Genomic DNA, 25,661 nt, shown 5'->3' with positions numbered 1-25,661 from the left:
CATTGTGCCTTACTAGGTGTCTTGCACATATTGGATACGTTACGGATACACACTGATAACACATATTTCTATTTTTGTAAGATGGGTAAAAATATTACTCCGGATAATCGAGCCATTTTCTCCGGTTAATCGAGCCTCCGGATAATCGAGTCCGGCCTGTATAGCCTTTCGTTGCACTTTGATGTACGAGAAAGGTAAAAACAATTCGTATGAAAACACCCAGATTTATCAACCATTAGGCCCTTCACGTGCAATGAGACAGGATTCCGCGTCGAATGCAACTTTTTGCGAGCAAATCGATTAAGGATAAGTGTCCAGAAAATGAGTCAGAATTGTTTATGCGGTTTCCATGTATTGTGACCATAACTTCGGAGCCCATAGTCCGATCAGGCCAATTTTAAATAGGAAAGAGTCGAATGCAACTTAGGAAAAGTGGTGCCCAAAATATGAGTGAGTTTTTTGCACGAGTTTTGCGCACAGACATACACACATACAGACATGGCCTCAATTCGTAGAACTGAGTTGATTGGTATTTATAACACTATGGGTCTACGGGCCTTCTATAAAAAGTTTGTTTTTGGAGCGATCATATAGCCTTCCAATACACTTTGTGTACGAGAAAGTCAAACCTTACATGGGGAGGTGGTTAAAAACCTAGCATAAAAACAAAAAAACAACATTTCTTATGGCAACAACGGGATAATTTTTTTTCATCGAGTTTCTGATTTCCGGCTGTGCATTTCAAAAAGAAATTAGCCCATGTGCACGTAGACATAAATACAAAGTTTAAAACAAAGTAAAAAGACCCAGTCATTCATTCTTATACGGTCGGCGGCTTATTCAACTGGTTTAATAATTTGTTTTCATCTGATTGCGGCAGCTGTTGTTGCTAGTCTAATTCAAGATATTCAGGTCTTACATTTTCGTTTAATTGTATCGATTGTAATTAATCGGTTCGATTAAATGCTTAGCTTGAGATTATCAATGCCTTCTTGGGCTATACAGGATGCGATCATGGCGATCATAGTAGACAAACATTTGCCAGTACAATGTGAGAGATCGATTTCATCTATTTACATGTAAATAATAAAGCTAAGCTATATTAATAAATTACGTCACTTTGCGTGATAAATAAGAAGTTATCAATCTGCAACGGGTAAAATTGGCTGTCTCTTGACCCTTGAGGATCTTTCAGTGATGACTGTATCCTATACAACATCAGCTCCAATGTGAATTATTTGAGCACAAAAACACATCCACCCGCAACAGAGCTTTACGCAGAATGCGTGAAATCGAAGCGTGGCACATTTACCGTCATCCTTTCCTTCGCACAATCCGCGCTCAACAACATGCTGGGCTGGGAGATAGGTAATCAAACATCATCATCGGGCGGGCATGGCAGTAAAAATGCGATGGATCGGAACACGTTGCTCACTTCTCATTTCAATCGGCCGCGTACGTAGCTAGATACCAACAACACGGTCACGGGCGCGGGTCTAGCATTTAAATTCAATTCGATTTAAATTTATTATATTATCAATCATTCACGTGTTTCCAATTTCACGTGCCCGCCGGCGGCGGCACCTTCTTGCCTTCTGGTATGTGGCTGGTTTTCACGCGCGATTCGACGGTTGGTCGGACCGCGGAGGTGCGGAAGATTCCCATACCAGAGCAGATCAATCATCGACGAATGGGTTGGCTGGACGGTGTTGTATTTCCACAACAACTGAAGAGCTGACGATCAACTATTAATCGAATGCTATTTTCTATCGATCGATGGTGAAACATTTCAACGGAATCGACCTTGGGTCGTTTGTGTTTCTGAAATGTTCCACAAAGCGTTTGCGGCGGTTGGTGAAAATTCACACGCCTGCTTGGTTGGTTACATAGCCCCTGTTATGTACCTTCCGGGGAGCAGGAGCCCGCATCGCGGTGACTGAACCGAACAGCAATAAATTTCCAACTGCCAGAGAGAGGGTGGATATAATTTATTATGACACGACATTACAGCTCTAACTAACGGAATTGGACGCCGTCAGGACCGCACCGAAGGTGCTGGTAGCGGAGGAGTAGGAATAGCGATTTGTATCTGCTGCATAGCCGTCCGACGGTCATCAGCAGCAGGCCAGGCTGCACCAGTACGCCTGTGGGTGTCCATTTCATTACGAACAGGACACCATGTGCAGTGTGCACGTACACGGTAATACTTTGCGGTGGGTCTCCAGAAGTACTTGACCGGTGAAGATGGCATTGCCGGAGGTTTCTGGATAAGGTTCCCTCTGCAGTTTAGACCTTTCAACAATTGTCATTAAACTGTCCTTGCTAAATAATGTTATGCTAAAGAATTATTTTTCGAATGAATAATCGAAGCGGTGAAATTTCCATTCTGTGTTATGACTGACTTAAATCAAATCACGGATTCCGAAAACCGCATTCGCTACTTGAGGGGATTGGATACGGATCGATTTTTCCACAAGCTGTCTGCAGAGGTCACAGCACTGACTATGATCCGCCATCTCCACCGCCTCAACCGCAATCCGTCGAACACGTTGCGCTAAATCCAATGAGAGAAAGCTCGTTCTTATCCGCATTCTGCACCAGCAGCAGCCAAGCAAAGTGGCGTCCGTTTTCGTTCGGTTATATACGGCGGGAACGATACGGCGATGATGGCACGCTTGCTGCCAGCAGCCAGCACAGAAGACAAAGAACACATGGCGCGACACGCAGTGCCACGTAATGCGCCGGTTTGTGCGGGGAGCTGAAGATTTAAATTTACATGTAAATCACATGTTTTCTCCGTGCTGGATGGAGAACACGTCGAAAACACCAACAGGGGGAACTATAAGGATGAGGGCTTTGATGCACTGTGGTTGTTTAATGAAACCACTAAGGCTATATTCGCCACGATATCTACTAAATATATGGATGAATGTAGTTCCGAAAATTACTTCATCCTAAATCATAAAATCTGTTGAAATTTTCAGTCGATTCTGCAGAACAGAAGAATACCTAGTCTCGAGTTGCCTGATCGGATCGAGTTCAAGATAGCAGCAGCATCATGCGCTGGGGACCGCTTCTATAGATCGTAATCTCAGAAATTAATGGGTTCAATTTTGCCTTTATCTTGTGCCTTCATCATCCTGCCGTCAATTTCCATCCTGACGGGATTCGCCTTTTTGTCTGATTTATTAGCAATTCATTAGCGGCGAGTTCCGCTCGAACCGGTTTTGTAACCAAATTTGTTATTTATGATAAAGGAACGTCGACCTATCGGCAATCGGAAGGACGACCAATGCGCGCCAAATTTCCAAAAATAGGTCAATAAAATGTTGTCGAATTTCCTCGACAAAGAGCGACTCGGACTGGGGTGTGGGCTTTATCTCATCACATTTGACCTATTAAACTGACGGCGGCAGTCAATCGACCGACCAGTAAACAGGTTCGAATCGAAGCAAACAAAAAAAAAAAGACGATGTGCCACTTTTGCTGACTGCTGCCGCCGCTTAACGATATGAAGCAAGTCAAGCACAAAACGCATCATCGTGAAAGCATCCCACCACCATACCAGACCACCATCACCCGAACAGAACGCCTCGTCAGGCAAGACAAACTATACGAGGACTTTCTTCAGTTACAATAATAACAATGACAGTGTCGATGTATTATAGATTAGGTCAGGAGTTCTCAAAGGCAGTTCTTTAAAAGTGTTCTGAGACGAATTTAAATGCACTTTATAGGGCTGATTGTGTGGAAACTGATTTTCATATCACCAAAAGCAATTCTTTGGGAAATTAAAACTATTTTGTGTGACACACTATCGACCATAAAAAGATAAGCTGATCCTCGGAACATTTGAAACCCAGAATGATTTGAATATCGAAACCTGCCTTCATCCGAAGCTGGTACAAGAAAGATCAGAAATAAAAACATAGAAGATCATGAAATCAGAAGCTACCACAGCAAAAAAACATAATAAAATGCTGCGTGTTACAGTGTGTCGAAAAAATGTTCGTACACTGATGACTCAGATATGAAATCATTCATAAAACTTATTGAAATAGTACAAACGACACATTCGTTTTTGGAAAAAGTACAATGTATGTTTTCGTCTTTTCAGCGATGAATCCAATATTTATATATAAACAGTCCAATCTTCTTATTAAGCTCATCAATAGATAAAAGGTACAAAAAATAAGTAATAAACTTCTTGAACAGAAAAAAACACTGAAAAAAAAAACGCCAATAAATTGTCCGTAAAATGCTCAAAACATTGTTCAAAGTAGCCAAAACTTTATATCAACCCTTCGTATGCCCATTATTTTTGCAACAATTACGCTCTAAAAACGCCTTTCCATTGATTTTTCCAAGTTTTGGGTTGTTTACGCGTAGATATTCTGTCATTTTTCCACGAGAACCTTCTTTCAGGGTGGCCACTGAATGTCGATTTTCAAATTCCCGGTTTTTTCCCGCTTTTCCCGGTAATTTTTGTCAAATTTTCCCGGTTTTAATTAAACTTGAAAAAAATCAGGGTAAGAGTTTTTTTTACCTTTATACTTAAATTATTAATTAAATAATATGAACAAAGATTTAACTCGAAGACAATTTTCGTTTCCGACCAAAATAATTATTCCGTTTTCTAAAAAAGATTTAAGCACATTTTAGACAATCAAAACATTCGATTCGTAATTCATTCTATTTTTCCTTTTTTAATTTCTAGAAGTAATGTCTAGAAAGTAAATCTTGGATTTTTTATTAAAAACTTTAAACGTTCCCGCTTCGCCTTATAAGCAGGTGGTCGTAGGTTCAATTCCAGACTCGTCCCTTTCCTACTTTGTATTTCTATCATAGTTATTTCTGTGCCTTACGTTCTACCAAAACGATTCCTACTGTTAAATCCTTCCACACTAACAATTCCAAAACCTCCCGTGGTACCTATAAGAGGTCGTAGAGTTCTCTGCATCTTTCTTAAGTAGGTGTCCAACTAGCCATCCTTCCCCCTCCTCAGCATTCACAAGGACGTGGCTAGGATAGATCTCGTCTATTGGATTGCTTCCATCTAAGAGATGGTGATTAGTCCCAAATCAATATCAGTGGTAACGGATGAAAGTGATGCTACTCTAATACAGTAGTCTTGGCTTGTACCCCCTTCGAATTTGTGCGAATTGCTCAATGCTAATGCTAATGCTATTTGCGAAAAAAATACTAAACTAAAGATATTTTACTCTTTAGAATATTATAGACATATTCATGAAATATTAAAAAATTACCATTTTCAATGATTTGTAGAATTTTTAAATATAATTCCAAACAACTCTTGAACATGTATTAAAATATATATTATTTACCATATTCATTTTTATTCGAATTCTGTACAGTTGGAACTTACATGCAAAACAGATGTACATACAAAGGCAAACTTGGACATTAGAAGAATAACGTAAAGATAAAAACATTCATTTGAAAAAATGAATATTTCAATATTCGATTCTATGCTTTTATATCTTATAATATTTATTATATATAGCCGGGGGTAAATTACTCATATTTTTACCCAAGTTTTTGTTTAACAGATATCTACAACAAATGTACACATAAGTACAAAATATTGCAAGTCAGTCAAAAAGCCGATTACTCAAAATTGGAATCAAAATGATCTAGAAGCAAATGAATCTGAAAAAAACTACTTATTTTTTATACCTCACACATAATGTACTAAAATCAAAAAACTCAGTTAGAATTGAATAATGAAAATTAAAGAGTAAATCTTTCCCTTTATATGAACTTCATTGAACACTTTGAAGAATTTTGAATGTAAGTTGTCCAAAATTTATTTTTTCCCGGTTCATGTTCTGAATTCCCGGTTTTTCCCGCTTTTTTTCCCGGTGACTTCAATTTCCCGTCTTTTTCCCGCTTTTCCCGGTTTTCCCGGTTCGGTGGCCACCCTGTTCTTTAATTAGTTTAAGTTCTTTATCGAGTGTTCTCGAATTTTCTATTCAAGAACTCCACGGGAGCGTTGATTCGGCATTGTACAGCAGCGTCACTCTTTGACGAGATTGGAATAATGTTTTAATTTAACGGCACTTGATTTCAAGTTATCCTTCAAAATGTTCAAATAAATTAAACGATCCATAGAACTATTGATGAACCTTAGGTTTTTGATGCCATTTGCACCTAAAGCACCCCAAATCATAACATGACCACCACTTTGATTCGTAGTCGGTGGAAATTTTGTTGGATCAAATCCTGCAGCTGGTTTGCGTAATTCTCTATAACCAGTCCGTCGGTCCCGAAATACTTAAATTGTCTCTCGTCTATGAATATGATATTCTGCTAGAACTTTTACGGCTCAGTCACACGTTTTTGAGCTGGATGGTTTTCGAACTGACACAAAATTGCAATGTGCTACCCAATTGTTTTCTTTTTTTCTTGCTGACGAAAATTCTCGGATCTTGTCGTTGATTATCTTTTGTCGCTTGTTTTGCATGCGCATCCATGAAAAAAATTATTCCCTGTGAACAATATATGCAAACATACGCTGGACGTTTGTTTGCTTGAAACCTGCTATTTGGGTAAATTATTTAAAGGTTTTGAATTAAAATGAACGTTTCCAAATCAGTCTTTTCACTTTTTGGCAATGCATATAGGTAAATATCTATCACTTGCATGGATAACAATTGAATGTTTTTAGTTCGTGATACGAAAAATGAATCAAAACATTGAAATAGTTTGGTATGGAACAAGACAGTCACTAATAGTAGGGGCAAGGTGGCCAACTTATTTCAGGAAATTTTAGCCTTAAAATTCCTTTTTGCTTTTTTCGTATACTATGTTATGGCCAAAATACTTTTTTTACGGAATAATCGCGTAAAAATCCGATCAAGAATGCATAACAAAATTATAACAAGGGGAGTTATTTATTTCAGAGAAATATTGTAACAAAATGTGTTATAAATTCTGCTGGTTAGTTGTTAAAATAACAAAAATTATATCAAAAATACCTCTATCCGTAACACAATTAAAACAGAGGTTGATACCTTCATATCAACATTGTAACAAACGTTGATATGATTTTTCTGTACAAAAATCTACTTTCAAGGTAATTGCCTACATCACGGATAGAAATCTGGTACGCTACCACTCCGGATCTCCATCCATAATGTAGGCAATTAACTTTGTTCCAGCTATGTATTAATATCGAGCGGGTTCAAGTTATACTGAAGGTGATTACCTTCGATTTTTGTTTCCAATGTCTACAAAAAATGTAGGCAATTATATAGTGAAAATATTCATAACTAATGTTGTTATAATTTTGATATGAAATAAAACTGGCCGAAGACACATTTTTATCGAATTATCTTATTATAACACACGTTGTTTTAAATAACAACAATTGATAGAATTGAGTTATAATTTTGTTATGCATTCCTGATCGGGCCTCCTTTCAAGCAGTGTTGAAAAAAACTCAAATTCTCAAAACTCTTCCACGATTCAAATCAAGCGCGAGTCAAACCCCACCCGACTCTTGGCCCAGCGAATCGTTCGTGACTCGATCATTGCATGGTTTCTACGTGTCATTCTTCGTTAAATGCATTGAATTAATTTTCTTTGCTTAAAACAATGAATAATGAATTCACACGTAAACATTCGCTTCGGTTGGGTTTTGACGCTTTTTTAGGCGAAAGAGCGAAACGATGCGATTCTGCTTGAAAAATTGAAGCGCGATGCTCTCGTTGCAGAATCGCAAGCGAGTTCCTTCGCGCATGAGGCTTCGATTATTGATATTTGAGCATGATTCTACCAACACTGCTCTTAAGTGACTCGGAAGCCTCTTTACAAGGGGCCCGAGAGACTCCTTTTCAAGGAGCCCAAAAGACTCCTTTCAAGAGGCTAGGAAGCAGCCTTTCGGGAGGCTCGGAAGACTCCTTTCAAGAGGCTCGGAAGCATCCTTTCGAGAAGTTTGGAATTTTTCTGCTCTTAAGTGGAATTCACTGCTCTTAAGTGACTCGGAAGCAGCCTTGCAAGAGACTCGGAAACCCTTTCTCAAGGGGCCCGAAAGACTCCTTTTCAAGAGGCTCGGAAGCAGCCTTTCGAGGGGCTCGGAAGCCTCCTTTCAGAGGTCCGGAACTCTGCTTTCAAATGGCTTGGTAGCATATTTTCGAGGCTAGTAATTCTTCTTTAAAGGGGCTCGGGAGTTTCTTTTCAAGAGGCTCGGAAGCGTCATTTGAAGACGATCAGAAGCCACCTTTTACGCGGCTCGGAAGCTTCTTTTTGGGATGCGCGTAAACCTACCTCAAGAGGATCGAAAGCTTCCAAAAATACTCAAAGTCTTGTACGAAAGTTTGATGAATAAACTTAATTTGAATTGAAAAGCTCGATCGATACTTGATTATTAGTTATTAATGTTTATCCATGCTAACATAATAGAGCAGACACGAACATGTCGTACCGCTGCTTGGGGTGGCCATCTTGCCCCACATTTTCCTAGCACAAACAGTCACTTAAAAATAGGTCATGTGCAGTGGTCGGTTACCAATCTTCTTTCCTGTATAAGGTGAGTTTATAAAAACCAAAAAGTGATCTTCGTGAAAGCTGAATGCAAATCTGATTTCACTTAAATTGATTTGACTTTATTATTTTTTTAAACACAAAGTTAACTAAAAAGTAACTAATCTGTTGGTCTAGTAGTATTTGGCTCGGTTGAAGAAATTTTTATTTGGAGAAAATGGCCAGAAAATGACCAACATTTAAAAAAAGACAGAAACTATTCAAAAGTATTCAAAAGATTGAGTATTGATCTTCGTAATCCTGAAATTTGAGACTTGTGAGATCAGTATTCGATTTTCACAAAAGCAGAAGGTAATCTTCGTGTGACCTGAACGCAAGTCCAGCTCTACAAAGGAAAAAAATATCTCGAAATTCAGAACATTTTCGTATGAAAAACAAAAAAAATCCACTAGAATTTCTCGGGAAAACATAAATTACAGCGCCGATCCTCGCTGCTGATGATCAGCACACACCTCTAGAACTGATGACCGATCGGTTTCAAACCCACATTTTTATAATTTAAATGGTCTTTCAAAGAGCATAAAGTGGATTAAAAAAATTAAAAAAACTAAATTTCAATACGTCATAGGGTTTGACGTTGGAATTTTCTCTTAGAAAGAATGACCATAAACAAAGCAAAAATATCAGAATTCTTTTTTCCTAATTCCATAAATTTAACCACGTAAGATCAACATTTCTCGCGTGATTTTTGAAAACGTCGTAAGTCCAAAAGAAAGGCTCTCTTTGTTTACTTTCTCTTTCGATTATTACAAAGCCATACTAACATTGACATTGGATTTTCCAGTACCGATCTGAAGAGAATAGCTTTGTCTAGTGTGCTGAGGTGGAAACACTGCAACAAATTTTAAACTAGCCTTGATATTAGCAAAAGAGAGCGTAATGAAAGAGAGTCTCTCATTTGGACTTACGACGTTTTCAAAAATCACGCGAGATTTGATCTGCACAAAAGCAGGAAATGTCCACCTCAGCTTAGATGCCTCGGATATGACCGAGCAGGGAATCAATATTCGAGCAACGCCTAACAATATACCCTTTGTCGTCAACTGACAAAGTTTGTTACTGACAAACGCACCTAGCGACAAACCTTTATCAGAACCCGAACACAATATGACAAGAATCATTTGCCTTGCATGCTCTGATATTTCCGAGAATGCAATGCTAATATTGTAATCATTGTTGGATTCTCAAATATTTCCTTAAAAGCATAAACGCTAGCATAAAACCGAAATTTGCTCTAGAAATAATGCAAAATAACGGGATGAAAAGTTAGCAACAAGATTGTCTTCTTTTTTGTTGCTGACAATTTTTTTCGGATCTTTGTCATTATTATCTCCGACAAAAACAAAGCTTTGTCGTTGGTTCTCTTTTGTCGCTTGTTTCGCAAGCGCATTTCAGAAAAATTGATTCCCTGTGACCGAGGCATATACCTTATGTACCAACATCATGAAGTTTGAGCCGTCACACGACTTTTTAAGACCAAACTAGGACGCAAACAAGTCAATATGACCAAATTGTTCACGAGTGGTCTTGGAACCGTAACCATCCCATTTTGTACATTTATTGTGCAAAATAACAAGAGGTTAAGTTGGGAAATTAGGTTAAAAAAATATTTTCATTCAATGGGACCTCTGAATCCTGGCTAATATGAAAGAATCAATCCAGAGTGGCTTTCAAACCATTAAGACCCCATGTTTTACATCTATGAAATAACCAGCCCATAGGCACTCCGAATATTTTAAGTGATGAACTTTGTTAACACCTTAAAAATCACTCTAATAAAGCTTTTTTTTTAAAAAAAAAGAAAGCTCCGAATATTAGCAAACATGACCGAGTCGATTCGTAGTGGTTTTGGAACCGTAAACGCTCCAACACAGCTTTTTTTTGCAAAATTATGAAGTTTGAACCGTCACATGACTTGTTATGACCAATCGCAAAAAAAATCCTCCCCCCCCCCTCTCCCATAGATCCGTTATGCTGGTTTTGACTATCTAAAAATTATAAAAAAAGGAGGCGTATTAATGGCGTTTTCAAGGTGAAACCTGATAGAATCCGATTTCAAAACAACGTTTCCTAAGGATTTTTTTTTAAATTGGTTCAAATGCTTATTTTATATTTGCTGCGTTCAGCATGCATATAAATGATTATCAGATTTTCTAATTACTTATTACTTGAGATTTCTGCCCTCGGAAACGCTAGATGAGGGTTAGGTTAGGTCCTACCATTGGCAAGACTTTCGGTCGTCATTGTCTGTTCTCAGAAGAAACTCTTCTTTGGGAAGACCAGAAGATAATCAGTCAGTGGATTAAAATGTACTGTCTTGAACTGTAAATCTGTTGATGGTCACGTGCTGCATGTGTGACGATCATGTAACACAAATTATTGTAGCATGACAGAAAAAAAAGTCATGAGCTACCGTGACATTTTTCTATGCGACATAATATGTGTCACAAATGAAACGAATGGAATATAATTTTGAAGGTGATGAATGCATTACCAATGGAGTTAAATATTTGAAAATAATACAGTATACAGTATATACAGTAGGGTGGTTCAAAAAATCGATTTTGCTCCACAGTGCTCATCTGATTCTTTACCATGTTCTGAGTGTCCTCTGAAAATTTGAGTTCATTTGGATTAAAACTGATTTAGCACAAGCCGTTTCAAGTTTGTATGCAAATTAGTGTGGGGAAATTTATTTTTTCATTATACTGTTAATGACGCTTCCCCATGAAGCCCATGTTAAAAGAAAACCTACATAACTAAGAGGAATACTCAATAGCTTTCACTCAGTGAAAACCGCATCTCAATTAATCGTTCCAATAATTAGTAATCGAATTTAATCTATACCGTGGTTTTCTGGAGCTAATTGCTTAACTCATCAACAGGCAACATTGCTGCTCGTGGCGCGAAAGATAGCACACACAAATTCAGGCTACTATGTTGCACTGCACATTTCAGTGATGCCCTCAAAGAAGTTTAACGATCATGACTAAAGATTCGCAACCTGTCTTAAAATCGATTACTAATTATTGGGACGATTAATCAACTTGTGGTTTTCGTTGGGTGAAAGCTGTTGAGTATACCTTTTAGCTATGTAGGTTTTCTTTTATCCTGCGCTTAATGGGGAAACGTCATTAACAGTATAATGAAAAAATAAATTTCCCCATACTAATTTGCATGCAAACTTGAAACGTCTTGTGCTAAATCAGTTTTAATCCAAATGAACTCAAATTTTCAGAGGTCAATCAGAACATGGTAAAGAATCAGATGAGCACTGTGGAGCAAAATCGATTTTTTGAACCACCCTAAATACAGTATAATTACGCTGAGCTCGCTGTTTGTGCTTTTTTTTACGCGGATTAAGGGATTTATAAGTTTAATTTCCTATTTTCCGGCCACCCGAAATGAACAATAATTACAATATTATGAAAACTTGATTTGCATATACACAGCAAGTGTAAGATTTAAGAAAGATGAACGGTTCACGCTAATTTATACAAAATGTTTTTTTTATTTCACGCGAGTAAAAACCACTAGAAATCGATTTCGTTGAGCCATTTCTTACGTTTATTTTAAAATTCACGTTCACGTTTTATCGATATTGATTTATTAGCTTTTTTCGGTGTGTATATTTTTCAAAATCAATTAGGACTATTTGAAAAAAAAAAGATATTTTTTCATGAAATATGCTGTTTGTGCTGACGACGTTCGTTCTCACATTAAAAATTCTAAGCTAACATCCAGCGTTGACTAAGACTTCAGCATATGTGACTACCATATTATCAATAAACGGATCGCTATCCTGAACTGCAATCAGGTTACCAATTATGCTTCTGTCAATCATTCCGTTATCACGATCTATTGTGCCCTGATCCGGGGCAACATTGATAATTTTTTTTATTTGTTTTTACATATTTCCTCCGTAAGTGACTTTTCTCATATTTTCAAAACGAGTACTGCTACATGTATAACGTATTAGGCAATTGTTCTTGATTATTTGATAATTTTAAACTTGTTTTTAAAAATTTTTTTGGGGAGTTTTTTTGACTCTTCAATTTGATTAACTTTGATCATCAAACGTTTCAATCATTTATCTATGTATAAAGCAAGCGTCGGTAAACGCCTTAAGGTAGGAAATTATAGTTGGAATGCATCGATTGTTTGTACAAATGCATTCCAACCGCTAGTGGAATTAAGGGTAACTGGGGTATTATGCACCCCCTGAACAAAACGACTTTTTGGCATATTCGGCGATGTTCCAGGAATATTTTCATTAATGTTTACTACTGGATCGCTAGTTCGAGATCCGAACTACATGCGCTGTAGTAAATACTCTGGAAGAACTGCTGAAAATGTATTCAAAAATGCAAATGGGTCGTTTTGCCCCGAGGGTGCATATTACCCCAGTTTCCCCAACCTGGGTTTTCAAATATAAAAATCAAAATTTTGAAATAAAAAATGTGGATCAACCAAGAAAATCACACAATTATAGGTACGAGCCTAATTTTTTTTTATTATTATATTGGTTTTTGCTGCTTTTTTGAAATATATCTAGAAATATCATTTTATTTAGATTAGATAATCAAAAACAGGTTAAAAATAAATCTGGATGAAATAGTTGAAATATTGAATGATTTTTTAAACCTGTAAAAACGTTCTTTTTTTTAGAGCAGCAACAGCTTTTACATATATAAGAAGTGTCTCATCGTTTGACGATTTATTGTTCTGATCTCTTCTGAATCTTACTCGGGATATAAAATGACGATACACTCAGTACGAAAGTGAATTCTCCGGGGTTTGAACCCCCTCCCCTATGAAAAATTGTTTCATTATAAATTATTTTTTGTTCATAGCCCACCCGCCATAAGCCTTTACGTAATAAGTGTGCGGCCCCAAAGCAGCCAAACGAAACAAATTGTTTATTTAGGTATTTACTTTATTCTATAACCATCATAGCTTTTATGACTGCTCCGAACATTCATTTTGCACTACCATCATAATAGATAGCGATACATTCACAGGCGGCACGAATATTGTCACATGATACGAACGACTCGCGGGTAATACATTCATTGCCATGAATGGCATGTGTCTACAACACTATAATTGTCACAGAAGAATATTGTGCAACATTCTGTCCAGTACAAACAATGTGACATGACAATAGCAACAAAAATGTACTGTACGAATCACTGTAATCAGTTACGTGACACCGAAACTTCGTTAGCTATGCTAATCTGGAAATTTACCTTGGGAAGACCAAAAGTTGAACTTTTATCTTCACTGGAGTAAAAACTGCCTTTGAGAAATAAAATCAAAAGGTAATTTACGTACAATCATAATACAAGCCCAGATTTATTTGATTGATCCATGACAACAATTCGACAAGGAATTTGAGGTGAGCGAACACAATTTAAAAATGCTAACAGATGGTCTTTAAAAGCATATAAATTGTACTCCAAATAACTAGAAACTTATTCTTTGAAGAACTAAATCGAAGAACTAACATGTGGGCTAGTTATGCAATACTAGAACCGCTACAGTAAACCGTTAGAAAACCCATAACGAATAACGCGCATCACAGCAGGCCATGCGCGTTATTCGTTATGGCTTTTCTAACGGTTTACTGTAGCGGTTCTATTAGCGCATAACTAGGCCACACAACAGAAGGTGATTCAAACAGAAATTAGTCTTCGATACCAGACCTCGACACGATCTTTACATTTACCTTGGTAAGACCTGGGTGGTGCGAATAGAATCGATTGCCATCATGCAGCATAAAGAGAAATCCGAAGAGCGGGAAATGTTCGACAACTGCAACATAATTTTGCTCATGGGATTAATTTCAAAATACCCCATTAATCGCTTGAGGACAAAAACAGCGACTCTATCCGCAACACCCAGCGGCCCAGACCAGAAAGTGAGCCGACCTTCCAGAAGACTGGGACTTGTCTTCAGAACATTGTTTTCGCCAGATTTGATGTTCCGTCAAAGGGTGATTTTTGGAAAAACAAAATGAGATATTCGTTTGATTAGAACACAATTCCCGATCTATTTGATCGTTATTGATAGATCGACTGCAAAAAAAATGACGGGAAATTAGCAGCTATCGGACGAAACAATTTGGAATCGACTATCAAATGGTTTTAAGAAGAATATAAATTGAACCCCAAATGAGCAAAAATGCATTTCCTGAATAACAACAACGCCATGCTAGCAACATTTTCAAGCAATATTCCTTGAAAAGGCCAGAAACTGATCCGAACTGGGCAGGGAATTGGAAATATCCGAAGTTTGATGTAATCGATTATTTTTTTGTTTAGAAGGACGAAAAACACGTTCAAATAAAAGCTGTCCCAAGTTGCATCTATTCGGTCTTTTCTTGAATGCAAATTTCTACGGTCTTAAATAGGTTATGGATGATCAGCCAAAAAAAATAACTGTTCGCGGAATCTCTCAGTTCTCCGGAACAAAAGTACCTCGAAGCCACAAAGGTGCCAGGATGTTGCAGCAAGGATGTTGTTCATGGAAATGAACCGCAAGACAAGATTCTTGATGGTGAGCTTAGCTTGGAACGTATCCGGGACAAGACTGCAAACACAAACAATGTTAAAGGATCTTGAAGATACCGCCAAGAAATCAACTGGTAAGCAAACGGTAGCAGATCGCATGTCTTAAATTGAAGGTAGGGACATCGTTGCACACCCACTTTGTAAAGCTTGAAGATCTCATTCGCCAAATCTGATTGATCGGTTTAAAATTTGAAGAAAGCGATTTTTGCGTAGCCCTGACTCACGGTATACAGAAAACAAGGTAGGCTCGTTAGAAAAATGACACTTCGAATGTGACGCATATTTTATCGCCACATGTTGGAGTACAAAAGTAAGCATGCTGCGACCGTATAGCATCGTCTCGGTCCAGCTTCTGCGAAGATAGCGATGACGTCACATGTTTACATTCAAACTGAATGTTTACATACGTGATGAGCCTGCCTTGTTTTTTGTATGCCGTGGCCCTGACTCTAAGGCTAACGCTTTTCATTAATTAATTATTTAATTTTTAATCAATTAATACGAGGTGATTAAGACCAGGTTGCTTAGTGATTGGCGTATCAAAACGTTTGGATCGAATGCACAGATAAAAAGAGAAACCAACTGCCGGATACAAGGAAGCGAGAAGTTTATCGACAAATGTCACCGAGCCAACACTGCAGAAAGCTAAACGCGCAGTGTCGTAAGCTGTTTTTGGTCGAGTAAGTATCCAATAGTTATCAGCCTCTATGGAACGAAAAATCGAAACACATTATGAATGCTCGGGCCAATGATGGAAGAAATCGTTTTGATGAAAGATTGGTGGTTTGCGGATTCTACGAACAAGAAGGGGAAGAGCGAACCAGGCAGGCCTATAAAGGATGTGCAGATTAAAATCCTTGACCCTAATTATCAAGACTTGATAAAAGAATCCACTGATAAGGAAGGATGTCTTCTGGCCCAAGTGGCGAGCAGTCCACGAGGAGCAGCTAACGGGTGCGCCGATTACCCTTATAGTTGCTCAACTATCTCTAGTGAGTCGTAAATAAGTCATAGTTTCCATGTCGTCAAGCGTAGCAGAATATGTCGCACTGATACAACATTTCATCAAGCCACGTAGATGCCAGAATCATCAACAATTTTTAGATGCTTAAGAACGTAAATTTTTCTCCAAATAACCAGATTTCTTTTTTCAGGAGAACGAAAACGCCATTCTAAAAAGTTGCCGTTTGAATTATTTTGATCTTCATAACAACAGAAGCTAATCTTTTTTTGTAAAAAATGGATTTTAAAAGACTAGAACTGCAATGCGAATCTGGAAATTTGTCTTGGAGAGATCTGAAACTGAGACGAACTTTGAGAAAAGTGTTTTTCACTGAATTGAAGTCAAATCATTCAAATTTGGTTAAGACAGTTTTTGAAAGGGCGAGAAGTTTATCTGCATGGCATTAAAACCTGGAATCATGTCTTGAAAAGACAAGAACTGGTTTTCAAACAAAAATGGTCAGTAATATCGGTCTGATATCGTTCAGATCGAAGAACGAAGAACGAAGAATGATTTTAGAAAAACTAGAAGACGATCTTCGTACGACAAGAGTACAGTTCTACGAAGAAAAAATGGTTTGAAAAAGTAAAAAAAAATATTTTCAAACCACAATTTTTGGTCTTTCAGATGGTCTTTGAGACGTTGGTATGAATCGGACTAAAAGAAAACTGAAACTGAAGTTCTAGTTTTCTGCTGATTTTCTAAACAACAGAAGATTTGCGCGACACCAAAATTGCTATATGCGAACATCTTCTTTTAGAAAGAACTCATGCATAGACTCATGCACTATAGGATTTCGGGCGGTCATTAATCGAAAATGTCATGTCTTCCGAATTATTTTAAAATATTTTCTCTTCATTGTCAATACTCTAATTAAGAGAAATTCTGAATTTGAAGTCTCTAGGTGCACTAGTTCCAAAGATATAAGGTGGCAAAGTCAGAAATGGGTAAAAAAGTTAGCAAATTTTCTGAAAAAATATTTTATTTTCAACTATTTATTGAAATATTTTTTAAATGTTTTTTCTTCAATGTTAATACATCATTACAAAGGTTATTGTATAAGCTTTTAAATGGTGTGCAAAAACTAATGGTTACACTGTGAAAAAAATTGAAAAAATGCGGAAGCAATATTTTTTTCAAAAACGACGCTATTTTCAACTTTGATAGTGAAGAACTTTTTTCCTCAGGAATCCCTGGTTCTTTTATGATACACATCAAGGACAAAGCTTCGACTAAAATGTCCCGAAAGAATTTCTTGCCAGTATTTGCAATTAACAGAGTTAAGTCACTCTGATTTTTTTCATTTGTTTTTTTACCGTGTTTTGCCTCTCTCGTACTCCAAGGTTAATGCTCATTCCAAAAAACGAATGTTTGATAGAAGGCCCGGAGACCCCTAGTGGTATATATCAACTAACTCAGCGCGAAGAATTGAGGTGATGTCTGTATGTGTGTGCATGCGCGTCTGTATGTATGTGCGCAAAAGAACGCAATCGCCATTTAGACACTTATTTGTGTCCGATTTTCTCGCAACAAGTTTCATTCGACGGGAAATCTAGTCCCATCGTTTCCTATTGAAAATGGGTCAGACTGAACTATGCGCTCAAAGGGTATGGTCAAAATACATTTATTGGTAATAACTTCGACTTTATTTATAACCATTTGAGCTCATTTAATTAACTTTTCAAAGGAGTAAATGAATAAAACCCCCAATGCAATGCAGCACAACGGTAACGGAAGGATTTAACAGTTCGCTCATATATTTCCTGTCAAATTTTACCGTTTCCGTCGCCATTCCGCTGAAATGCGTTTGGGGCTTGAGTGGTTTGAGTCATTCTCTAAACCTAATTTTCTGAGCTATTCATTAGCTACTGATGGAGAACTAAATATGAGATTTCATAATATGTAAATATTTATAAATCTCCTGGAATCAATAATTCCTGACATGTTTATTGCAAAAGTAAAGACGAACAATATCTTAGTTAGAACGGAGCGTATGAAATTCCTGCTAGTGTTCATGAATGTCTGGCTAATGGTAGGGAAATATTTATTCACTCATCTACACTTTGAGGTTCACTGGCTGAACAACCAGCGGAAAGTCAATATAAACAGTTGAAGAAATTTAGAACTCATAATGCAAGAAAATGATCAAGAGAGGCAAATGTTGACATTTTCCTTCGTGCCTTACATGAATCAGATCCATTTTAAGCTCGATTTGGATAACGAGGAGACGTTGGAAAAAAATTTTTCACTTAGTTATTCTTATGCCATGCGTAATTTTGTAATATTTGAAGATTTTCAAAAGTTCTTTATCTTCTAATACTTTAGATGAATTTATCTCATCTTCCATCGTTGATGGAATTGAAGAAAATATCATTGAAGACTTAAACCTTGACACAGAAAAAGAATGATGCTGTATATAACTTGTAGAAATCATGAAAACAAATCAAAAGTAATTCAAATAGTGTTGTTATTTAAATTAAAAGAATTTTGCTTTTCGGAAGAATGGAGCATTCTTACATTCCACAATGAATGTCCACATTTTTGAGAATATATTAATCTCATTTTTTGAATAACTTGTACACGTAAAATGTCATGGGATTGCGATTTCTAATTTGCTAATACCCTTTTTCAAAAGTTATTTTCAATTCTGATTATTTGATTAACATTTAATGCTTTATGATCCTTCAGATCCTAGTACTTTGTCAAACAAATTGTTCTAAATACAAATTGTGAGGCATGAGAGTGAGAACAAAAATATCACGGAATGTCATGAAATTAATGTCATTTAACATGATCGCCGCCATAATGTCCATAAATTGCTGAACTTAGTTTTTGTACAGCCCCCTTCCTTCTCCTTAAGAAAACGCACGAAATTTCAACTTCCCAAATAGGTTTGCTTTGTCACGTTAATCGAACCTATGAAAAAAATAATTACGTAATTCATAGACGATCCCCAAAGGGGGGGGGGGTTGGAAATTGTATATTCATGCTATTTCGACCATACACAGCTAAAACTAAGTGGAAAATCACTTTAAAAGTCCAATTTTATTTTTGACCGCTCGCTTGTATGGGGATCCCCCATAGTGTCATGCCCAGTATAACCGGTATGATCCAAAGTGGGTTTCGAACCATGGAAAACATCTTGTAAAGTTTGAGCCGTCACAAGACTTAGCTAGATCCAACTGACCCAAACGGTCACTGACTAAATGACCGGATCCTAAGCAATATGACCGAATTGATTGGCCTTCAAACCACTCCATTTTAATTTTTCATGTTTGGAAAATCATGAGGATTGTGGCGTCACACCGCTTGTTATCGCAAATGATCATTGTTACCGGATTGATTCGAACCGTAGTCATCTTTGAGCTTGTCATACGGCTTAGTTGGGAACTAATATTTATCAATTTTTTTCGAATCTTGACCATTATGACTGAAATGATCCGAAGTGGCTTTAGATTAGGAGTCCTCTTTTTTATCTATATTTAGCCAAATAATGAAGTTTGACCCGCCACACGACCTGTTTAGGCTCAATTTTGGAACTCAATTCGAGACCAATTTCCGAGGGTAAGAGACCCCTACGGAATCTGGAATAGCTTTCGAACCAAACTATGGATTGATTGGGAATCGATCGCATTTGAAAATAAACAAAAAACTGGTCAACAATTGTGCGTTTGACAGCTGTTTCAATATTATTTGCTACCTCTCAAAAACAGACGGCAGATACGGAACGTTTAATGTTGATCCTCTTAATATCAGATGGACGTAGAATTGGAATTTTATCTTCATTAAAAAGCAGAAGGTGATCTTGAAAAAAAGGGATAAAATTAACGCTGAATCTTGAGAATATTCGAACACCGCAAGAGCATAGTAAGATCCGAATTTGGAAGAAGGGCTTCGTACGACCATTTGCTCTTTGAAAGACAAAAAAAAATGTTTCAACGGATGACAATTTTTTGCAATGCTGATTAGATACCCGAAAAAAATGATCTACGCTTTAGCATGAAAGAAGAAAAAGACCAAAAACGTTTTTTCAACATTAAAAGTTAGTCCAAAATTATGTTTAAGCCGAAAGTAACTCGAAGCATAATGGGTTTTTTAAAGACCCGAAGCTGCTTTCTGAAAGATTAGAAAATAATTTTCATAGCATACATCTTTTTTTTTAATATGCTGAATGAATCTGGATTCTGTCCTTCAAAAAACCGAAAACTGATTGTCAAAAGAACAAAGGCTGCTTTTCAAAAAGCAATAAACCTGACATTCAGAAATCAATAAGTTGGCAGTATGGTAAGATCTGCCACTTATAAAAAGACCATAAAACGGTGTTCTAAACACCAAATATTTTAAACTTGGAAGCTGATTCACGAATGAATTGAAATTGATTTTTGGATTTGATGTTTTTGATACCAGAAATTGTTCTCAAGAAGATCGGTTTTGTATCTTTTTGATCTTCTAAAGGAAAGTAGTTGATAACATCAGAATCTTGATAAAGTCGAACCTGAGATTGATTTCCGAAACATACAAAGTTTATCTCCCAAACGAAAAATATCTCCGAAAAACAAACTACGACAGATCAGATGTTGAACTTCGTAACACAAAAAGTTCGTTCAAATATTAACCCTCGGAAGTCCAAAGGTCGACCTTCGTAACACCAGAAATGACCTGAAGTCCGAACTGCGGCAAAGTAGAAGGCCAACATGCTACTTGCTTTGGAAAGTGATATAGTATTTAATTAACGGAGAACTTCGAATCAGCTCCCTCCCTCAATTACCCCGAAGTTGGATATTGGTGGGTCTGGATCTGTCTCAAATTGGTGATCTGACCCTGGTAGGATCGAAAATTGTAAATATCTGGATTCGAAATACGGCGTTGTAAGTTTCAAAAAAGCAAAGAAGGTTCTCGGAAGAATAAGAAGCTGACCAAATAAGTCGCTGGTTTTTAAACTATTTATTTGACGCGGATGTTTCGAGCTCATTTAGATAAAAATAGAAGCTGCGACTTATCATACCCAAGAACTGGTATGGTGACCTTGTCGGTGGAGATGAAAATGTAAATAATTTGCACACTAAAAATGTAAGGTACAACAACGAATCCACAACGCTGAACAAGAAAGTTTAATTTTAAAACCAAATAATCTCGGAAAGCAATCAATCAATCAACAAGCAACAGTCGTCTGTCGAAATGCATGGCCCTAAACACGGATTGCATCCACGTCTATTCAGATACCCAGACATTGTTTTCCATCAACCTGTGTAATTGATTGATGATTAATCGGAAACCCCTGTTTGTGTAATCCTGCATTTTTGCGGGAACATGATATTTTCCAAGCCGAAAGAGTGCATCATCAGCAACTAACTAACGATTGCAGCATCGACAGCCGACTCAGTAACAAGACAAAGGCAGAAAGCCTCCAAAATACCGTTACATTGCCCGCCATCCCGTCGTAACCAACCTGGCAACCGCGTGGCTCCATGGCGAAGAGCACAAATGACGAGGCAAAAAATAAAATGAAAAAAAAGAACTTCAACCATCAACATCATCCACAACAGTGTTTTCTTTGCATGCATCCCGAAACGAACCCGTCCGTCTCTCAGAAGTATTTTCTTTTAAATCGTGATGTAGGGTGCGTCAATGCGTCGTTTAGGATCTTTGCAAATCCGTGATCAATAAATTCGTGAAAATACGACCTTTTCATGAAAATTAGATCGAAAACAAGTGACAAGAATTCAATAATTCTAAAACGCAAAGCAATGGCAATCGTCTCTCGGAGCGTCACAACTGGCGCTGCCACCCTAGTGCGTTGCCTTCGCGGTGCCTTTTGCCGTCCAAGTGTAACGAATCGAGGAAGGCGTGTTTCTGAAACTGCGTGTTGCTGCCTCGGCCGATTATCCGTTTTTATTCATTATCCGATTGAAGTGGCGCGGCGAAGCCGCGTAACCGAGGCCTTGGATACAACAGCCAACCTCAAGATCGTTGGCTATGGTCGCTGGCTGTTACGTGAAAACATTTTTTTTTTCGCTTTTGTGTAGCCTCTCAATCAACCCGTCCCGCCGACACTAAAACAATAACAACAATTTCATTTTTTTTGGAACTGCTTGATTGTTATCTAGAAATTTTCTGGGTCAAACCAGTTGAAACCCTTTCCTAGACTGCGGCGGCGGCAAGCCCAACCACGTTCAAGATTTCCGTTTTATCATTTTTCTACCTTCCCGATTTGTTTACATCATCTCGCAGGTGAGTCAATAAATGGAGATGGTTTATGAATCTTCCTCGGCGGAAAGATGTTGATGATGGATTTTCCCGATACCTACCTTCCACCGTTCTGCGCACTTCCGCGAGAACTCGGCGAATATAACTTGCTCCTCCGGGTGCTTCTTCTTGTGCTCTTCGCGGCAGGTTTGTACGAAAAAGGCATACGCTGTCATGCGCCCCCTCGGTTTATTGTCCTTGACGGGCCTGTTGTTGGTAATTTTGCTCTGAACCGCATTGTTCTGCACCTGCACGTGTGTTTGATTCTGTCGGAAGGGAGAGAAGATTGGGAAGAAAGCGATCGTTAGAATGTGAAATGCTTTTTTTTGTGTTGTAGGAATTAGATCTGTTAGTAATTCAAACCGCAACTTAGATACAAATCCAAAAGTTCATTTACAAAATCGCATACCTACCGCAATCAGTTTTTATAATAGTTTGTATAATATTTATTTTATTACAAGGCACTGGTTGAAACGAAATAAAGTTTTTTCAATAATAAGCCAATTGATTAAGCCTTAAGTTGATTATTTATTTATAATTTTAATTTTTCCAAAACTATACTTTAACATAGAGCTCTCGATTTTCACCTCATTCGTTGAACATCGTCGTTCAATGATTCATGATTTTCCTTAGTTCGAGTTTGAAATCGCAACAATCTACGCACGGTTCGAGTAAAAAAACGTGGCAATCAGCGCACCGTAATCGTGGTTTTTTGTGACGTTTTTGTAAGTTTACGTGAATTTAAATCGGCCGGTGAAATCGGTGTTTGGCTAAGTAACTCAGCAAACAAATGTGCCTGCAATTTGAACTAATAAAAACTATTCGTGGCGAATTCCTTAAACATCTTTCAACCAGTCTAAGAAGACTAATAATTTGGTAAGATTTTTTTTATTCATGTTTTTATACCATGAAAAGATATTTTCATACTTACTCATCATCTATAAAAGTTATTCTGGTTCTGAGTCCTATCTTTATCAAATACAGAAGTCTGTTAATAAAATCTTTTCGATTATCTCTCAAAAATTGCTTCTTTTCTATGTTGTTTTTGAATATGATCATCGTAAAACTAATTGATTGAAAACTATGCCACAACAAAAAAAAAACGATTCAACACTGAGTCATATTGCTGCTGTCTGAAATTAGTACCCTGCTGCAGACAACCTTGAGCTCAATTGGGGGAAAAAAACCCAAGGTCCCTGGTTTCGTTGCAGCACAGACTGCGGCGCACGGCGCCGGTGTTTCTGCCGCTTGTTTTCGAATCGATTTTTTTTCTTCTCCCCACCAAAGTAAATCTAACCCAATGACGACGAAGCAACAAGTGTGTAGCGCTATTCGATTTCTGCATTAGCCAGCCGAGCTACGGGCCACCAATCGTCAGTGTCTTGCACGCAAAACCGGAGAATTCGAAACAAGGGGGGGAGGAACTGTACGGGAATCCCATCGGAGCGGGCGAAGAAGCTACATCTTCTATGCCTTCATCCATCCAAGGGGCGAAAGAATATGGCAACGTTTGTCCAATGATGTTTCTCTTGAACACCTACCTCCTAGGTATATGGATGCCACGGATCAATGGATGGGAGGAAGATGGCGTAGGAGGAAAAGGTTGATGTGTTTTATTGTTATGGTTCGTTATCCAACCTTACACGAGGAAGTAAAAGTAGCATCGTTCGTACCTACATATGAGTGGAAAAGTCATCGTTGTTCTGATGGGCTGCTGAATCAGTGATGCCAAAGTTGCCGATTGACTCGGTTTCATGTTCGAGCTGAGTCGTTTAGTGTGGAACTCGTCCCTTCGAACCTTCCATCAAAGTTTCGTAAGAGAAAGATCCCTAACAGGCGTTCGACCGCACATGGATGTCTTTCGTTTTCCAGCAGGGTAGTAACTTAGACTGAAAATCTCTTAAGAATAAAAAAGTAAAGACCAAAAATCCGATGCAGATTCTGCACAAATCTAAACAAGATTCTGCACGAATTTCATCCAGATTGTGTACGCATCTCATCCAGATTCTACATCAATCAGATCCAGACTCTGCACGAATCCGATCCAGGTTTTGCGCGAATCTGTAATCTGTCTCAAAATCAACACAAATGTGAGCAAGATTCTGCACGAATCGGATCTAGATGATTCTGCACGAATCTGGTTTCAATGATTCTGCACAAATATCTGATCCGTATGAATCTTATTCAGATTCTGTACGAATCTGATCTAGATTCTGCATGAATCTTTTTCAGATTCTGCACCAGATCCCACGAAGCCCAGATTATGTACGAATCTAAATTAAATTCTTCACGAATCTGATCCAGATTTTGCCGAATCTCATCCAAATTCGACACGAATCCCATCCATATTCTACACCAATCTGTTCCAGATTCTGCACGTATCTGATCCAAGCTGTGGAAAAATGTGATCCAGATTCTACTACATCACCCAGATTCTGCCAGAATCTGATTAAGATTTAAATACGAATCTTACTCAAATTCCATACAAATCTGATTAAGATTCTGCACGAATCTAAGGTAGATTCTGCACGACTGTGATCCAGATTTTACTCGCTTCTGATCCAATTTTGACACAAAATTGTATCAGAATCTGCACAAATCAAATCCAGAATCTGCATAAACCTAATCCCCATTCCGCTCCAGATTCTGCAATAATATTATCAGATTCTGCATGAATCTCCATCCAGATTTCACACGCATCTGATCGAGATTTCGCGCGAATCTGAACAGGATTTTGCACGATTCGGACCCAGATTCTGCATGAATTTTATTCAAACGATTCTACTCCAATTTTAAAACAAAATCCGATCCAGAATATTCAGAAATCCGATCCATATTTTGCTCCAGATCCTGCAAGAATCGGAATTCAGATTTTGTAAAAATCTTATCCAGACTTTTCAAATCCGATTACAAGCCTGATCCAGATTCTGCAAGAATCTGATCCATATTTTGAAATAGTCTTATTCAGATTCTGCAAGAATTTGATCCAGATTCTGTGAGAATCTGATGCAGATTGGTCCAGGTTCTGCAAAAATCTGATCCAGATTCTGTAAGAATCTGATCCAGATTCTGCAAAAATCTGATCCTAATTCCGCAAGAATTTGATCCAAATTCCGCAGGAATTTGATCCAAATTCCGCAGGAATTTGATCCAGATTCTGCAAGAATCAGATCCAGATTCTGCAAGAACCTGATCCAGAAAAATCTTTTCCTGAATCTGCAAGAATCTGATCCAGATTCTGCAAGAATCCAGTTTCTGCAAGATTCTGATTCAGA

General features: G+C 37.7%; 1 protein-coding gene across 14 annotated transcripts in view; it reads right to left on the bottom strand.

Annotated features, from left to right (window-relative positions):
- The window catches only part of LOC134203586 (high mobility group protein DSP1-like), a 154,062-nt gene that overhangs the window by 50,891 nt on the left and 77,510 nt on the right, over positions 1 to 25,661 (bottom strand). For all 14 annotated transcript variants that reach the window (XM_062678452.1, XM_062678454.1, XM_062678453.1 and 11 more), the window contains exon 3: positions 22,449 to 22,652. In XM_062678452.1, coding sequence (XP_062534436.1) covers positions 22,449 to 22,652 — 204 coding nt within the window. The remainder of the gene's footprint in view (positions 1 to 22,448; positions 22,653 to 25,661) is intronic.

This window comes from Armigeres subalbatus, unplaced genomic scaffold (genome assembly GCF_024139115.2).
Source record: "Armigeres subalbatus isolate Guangzhou_Male unplaced genomic scaffold, GZ_Asu_2 Contig1981, whole genome shotgun sequence".
NCBI lineage: Eukaryota > Metazoa > Arthropoda > Insecta > Diptera > Culicidae > Armigeres > Armigeres subalbatus.
Note: the sequence above shows the minus strand (reverse complement) of the source record. Positions and strands in the feature narration are given on the sequence as shown.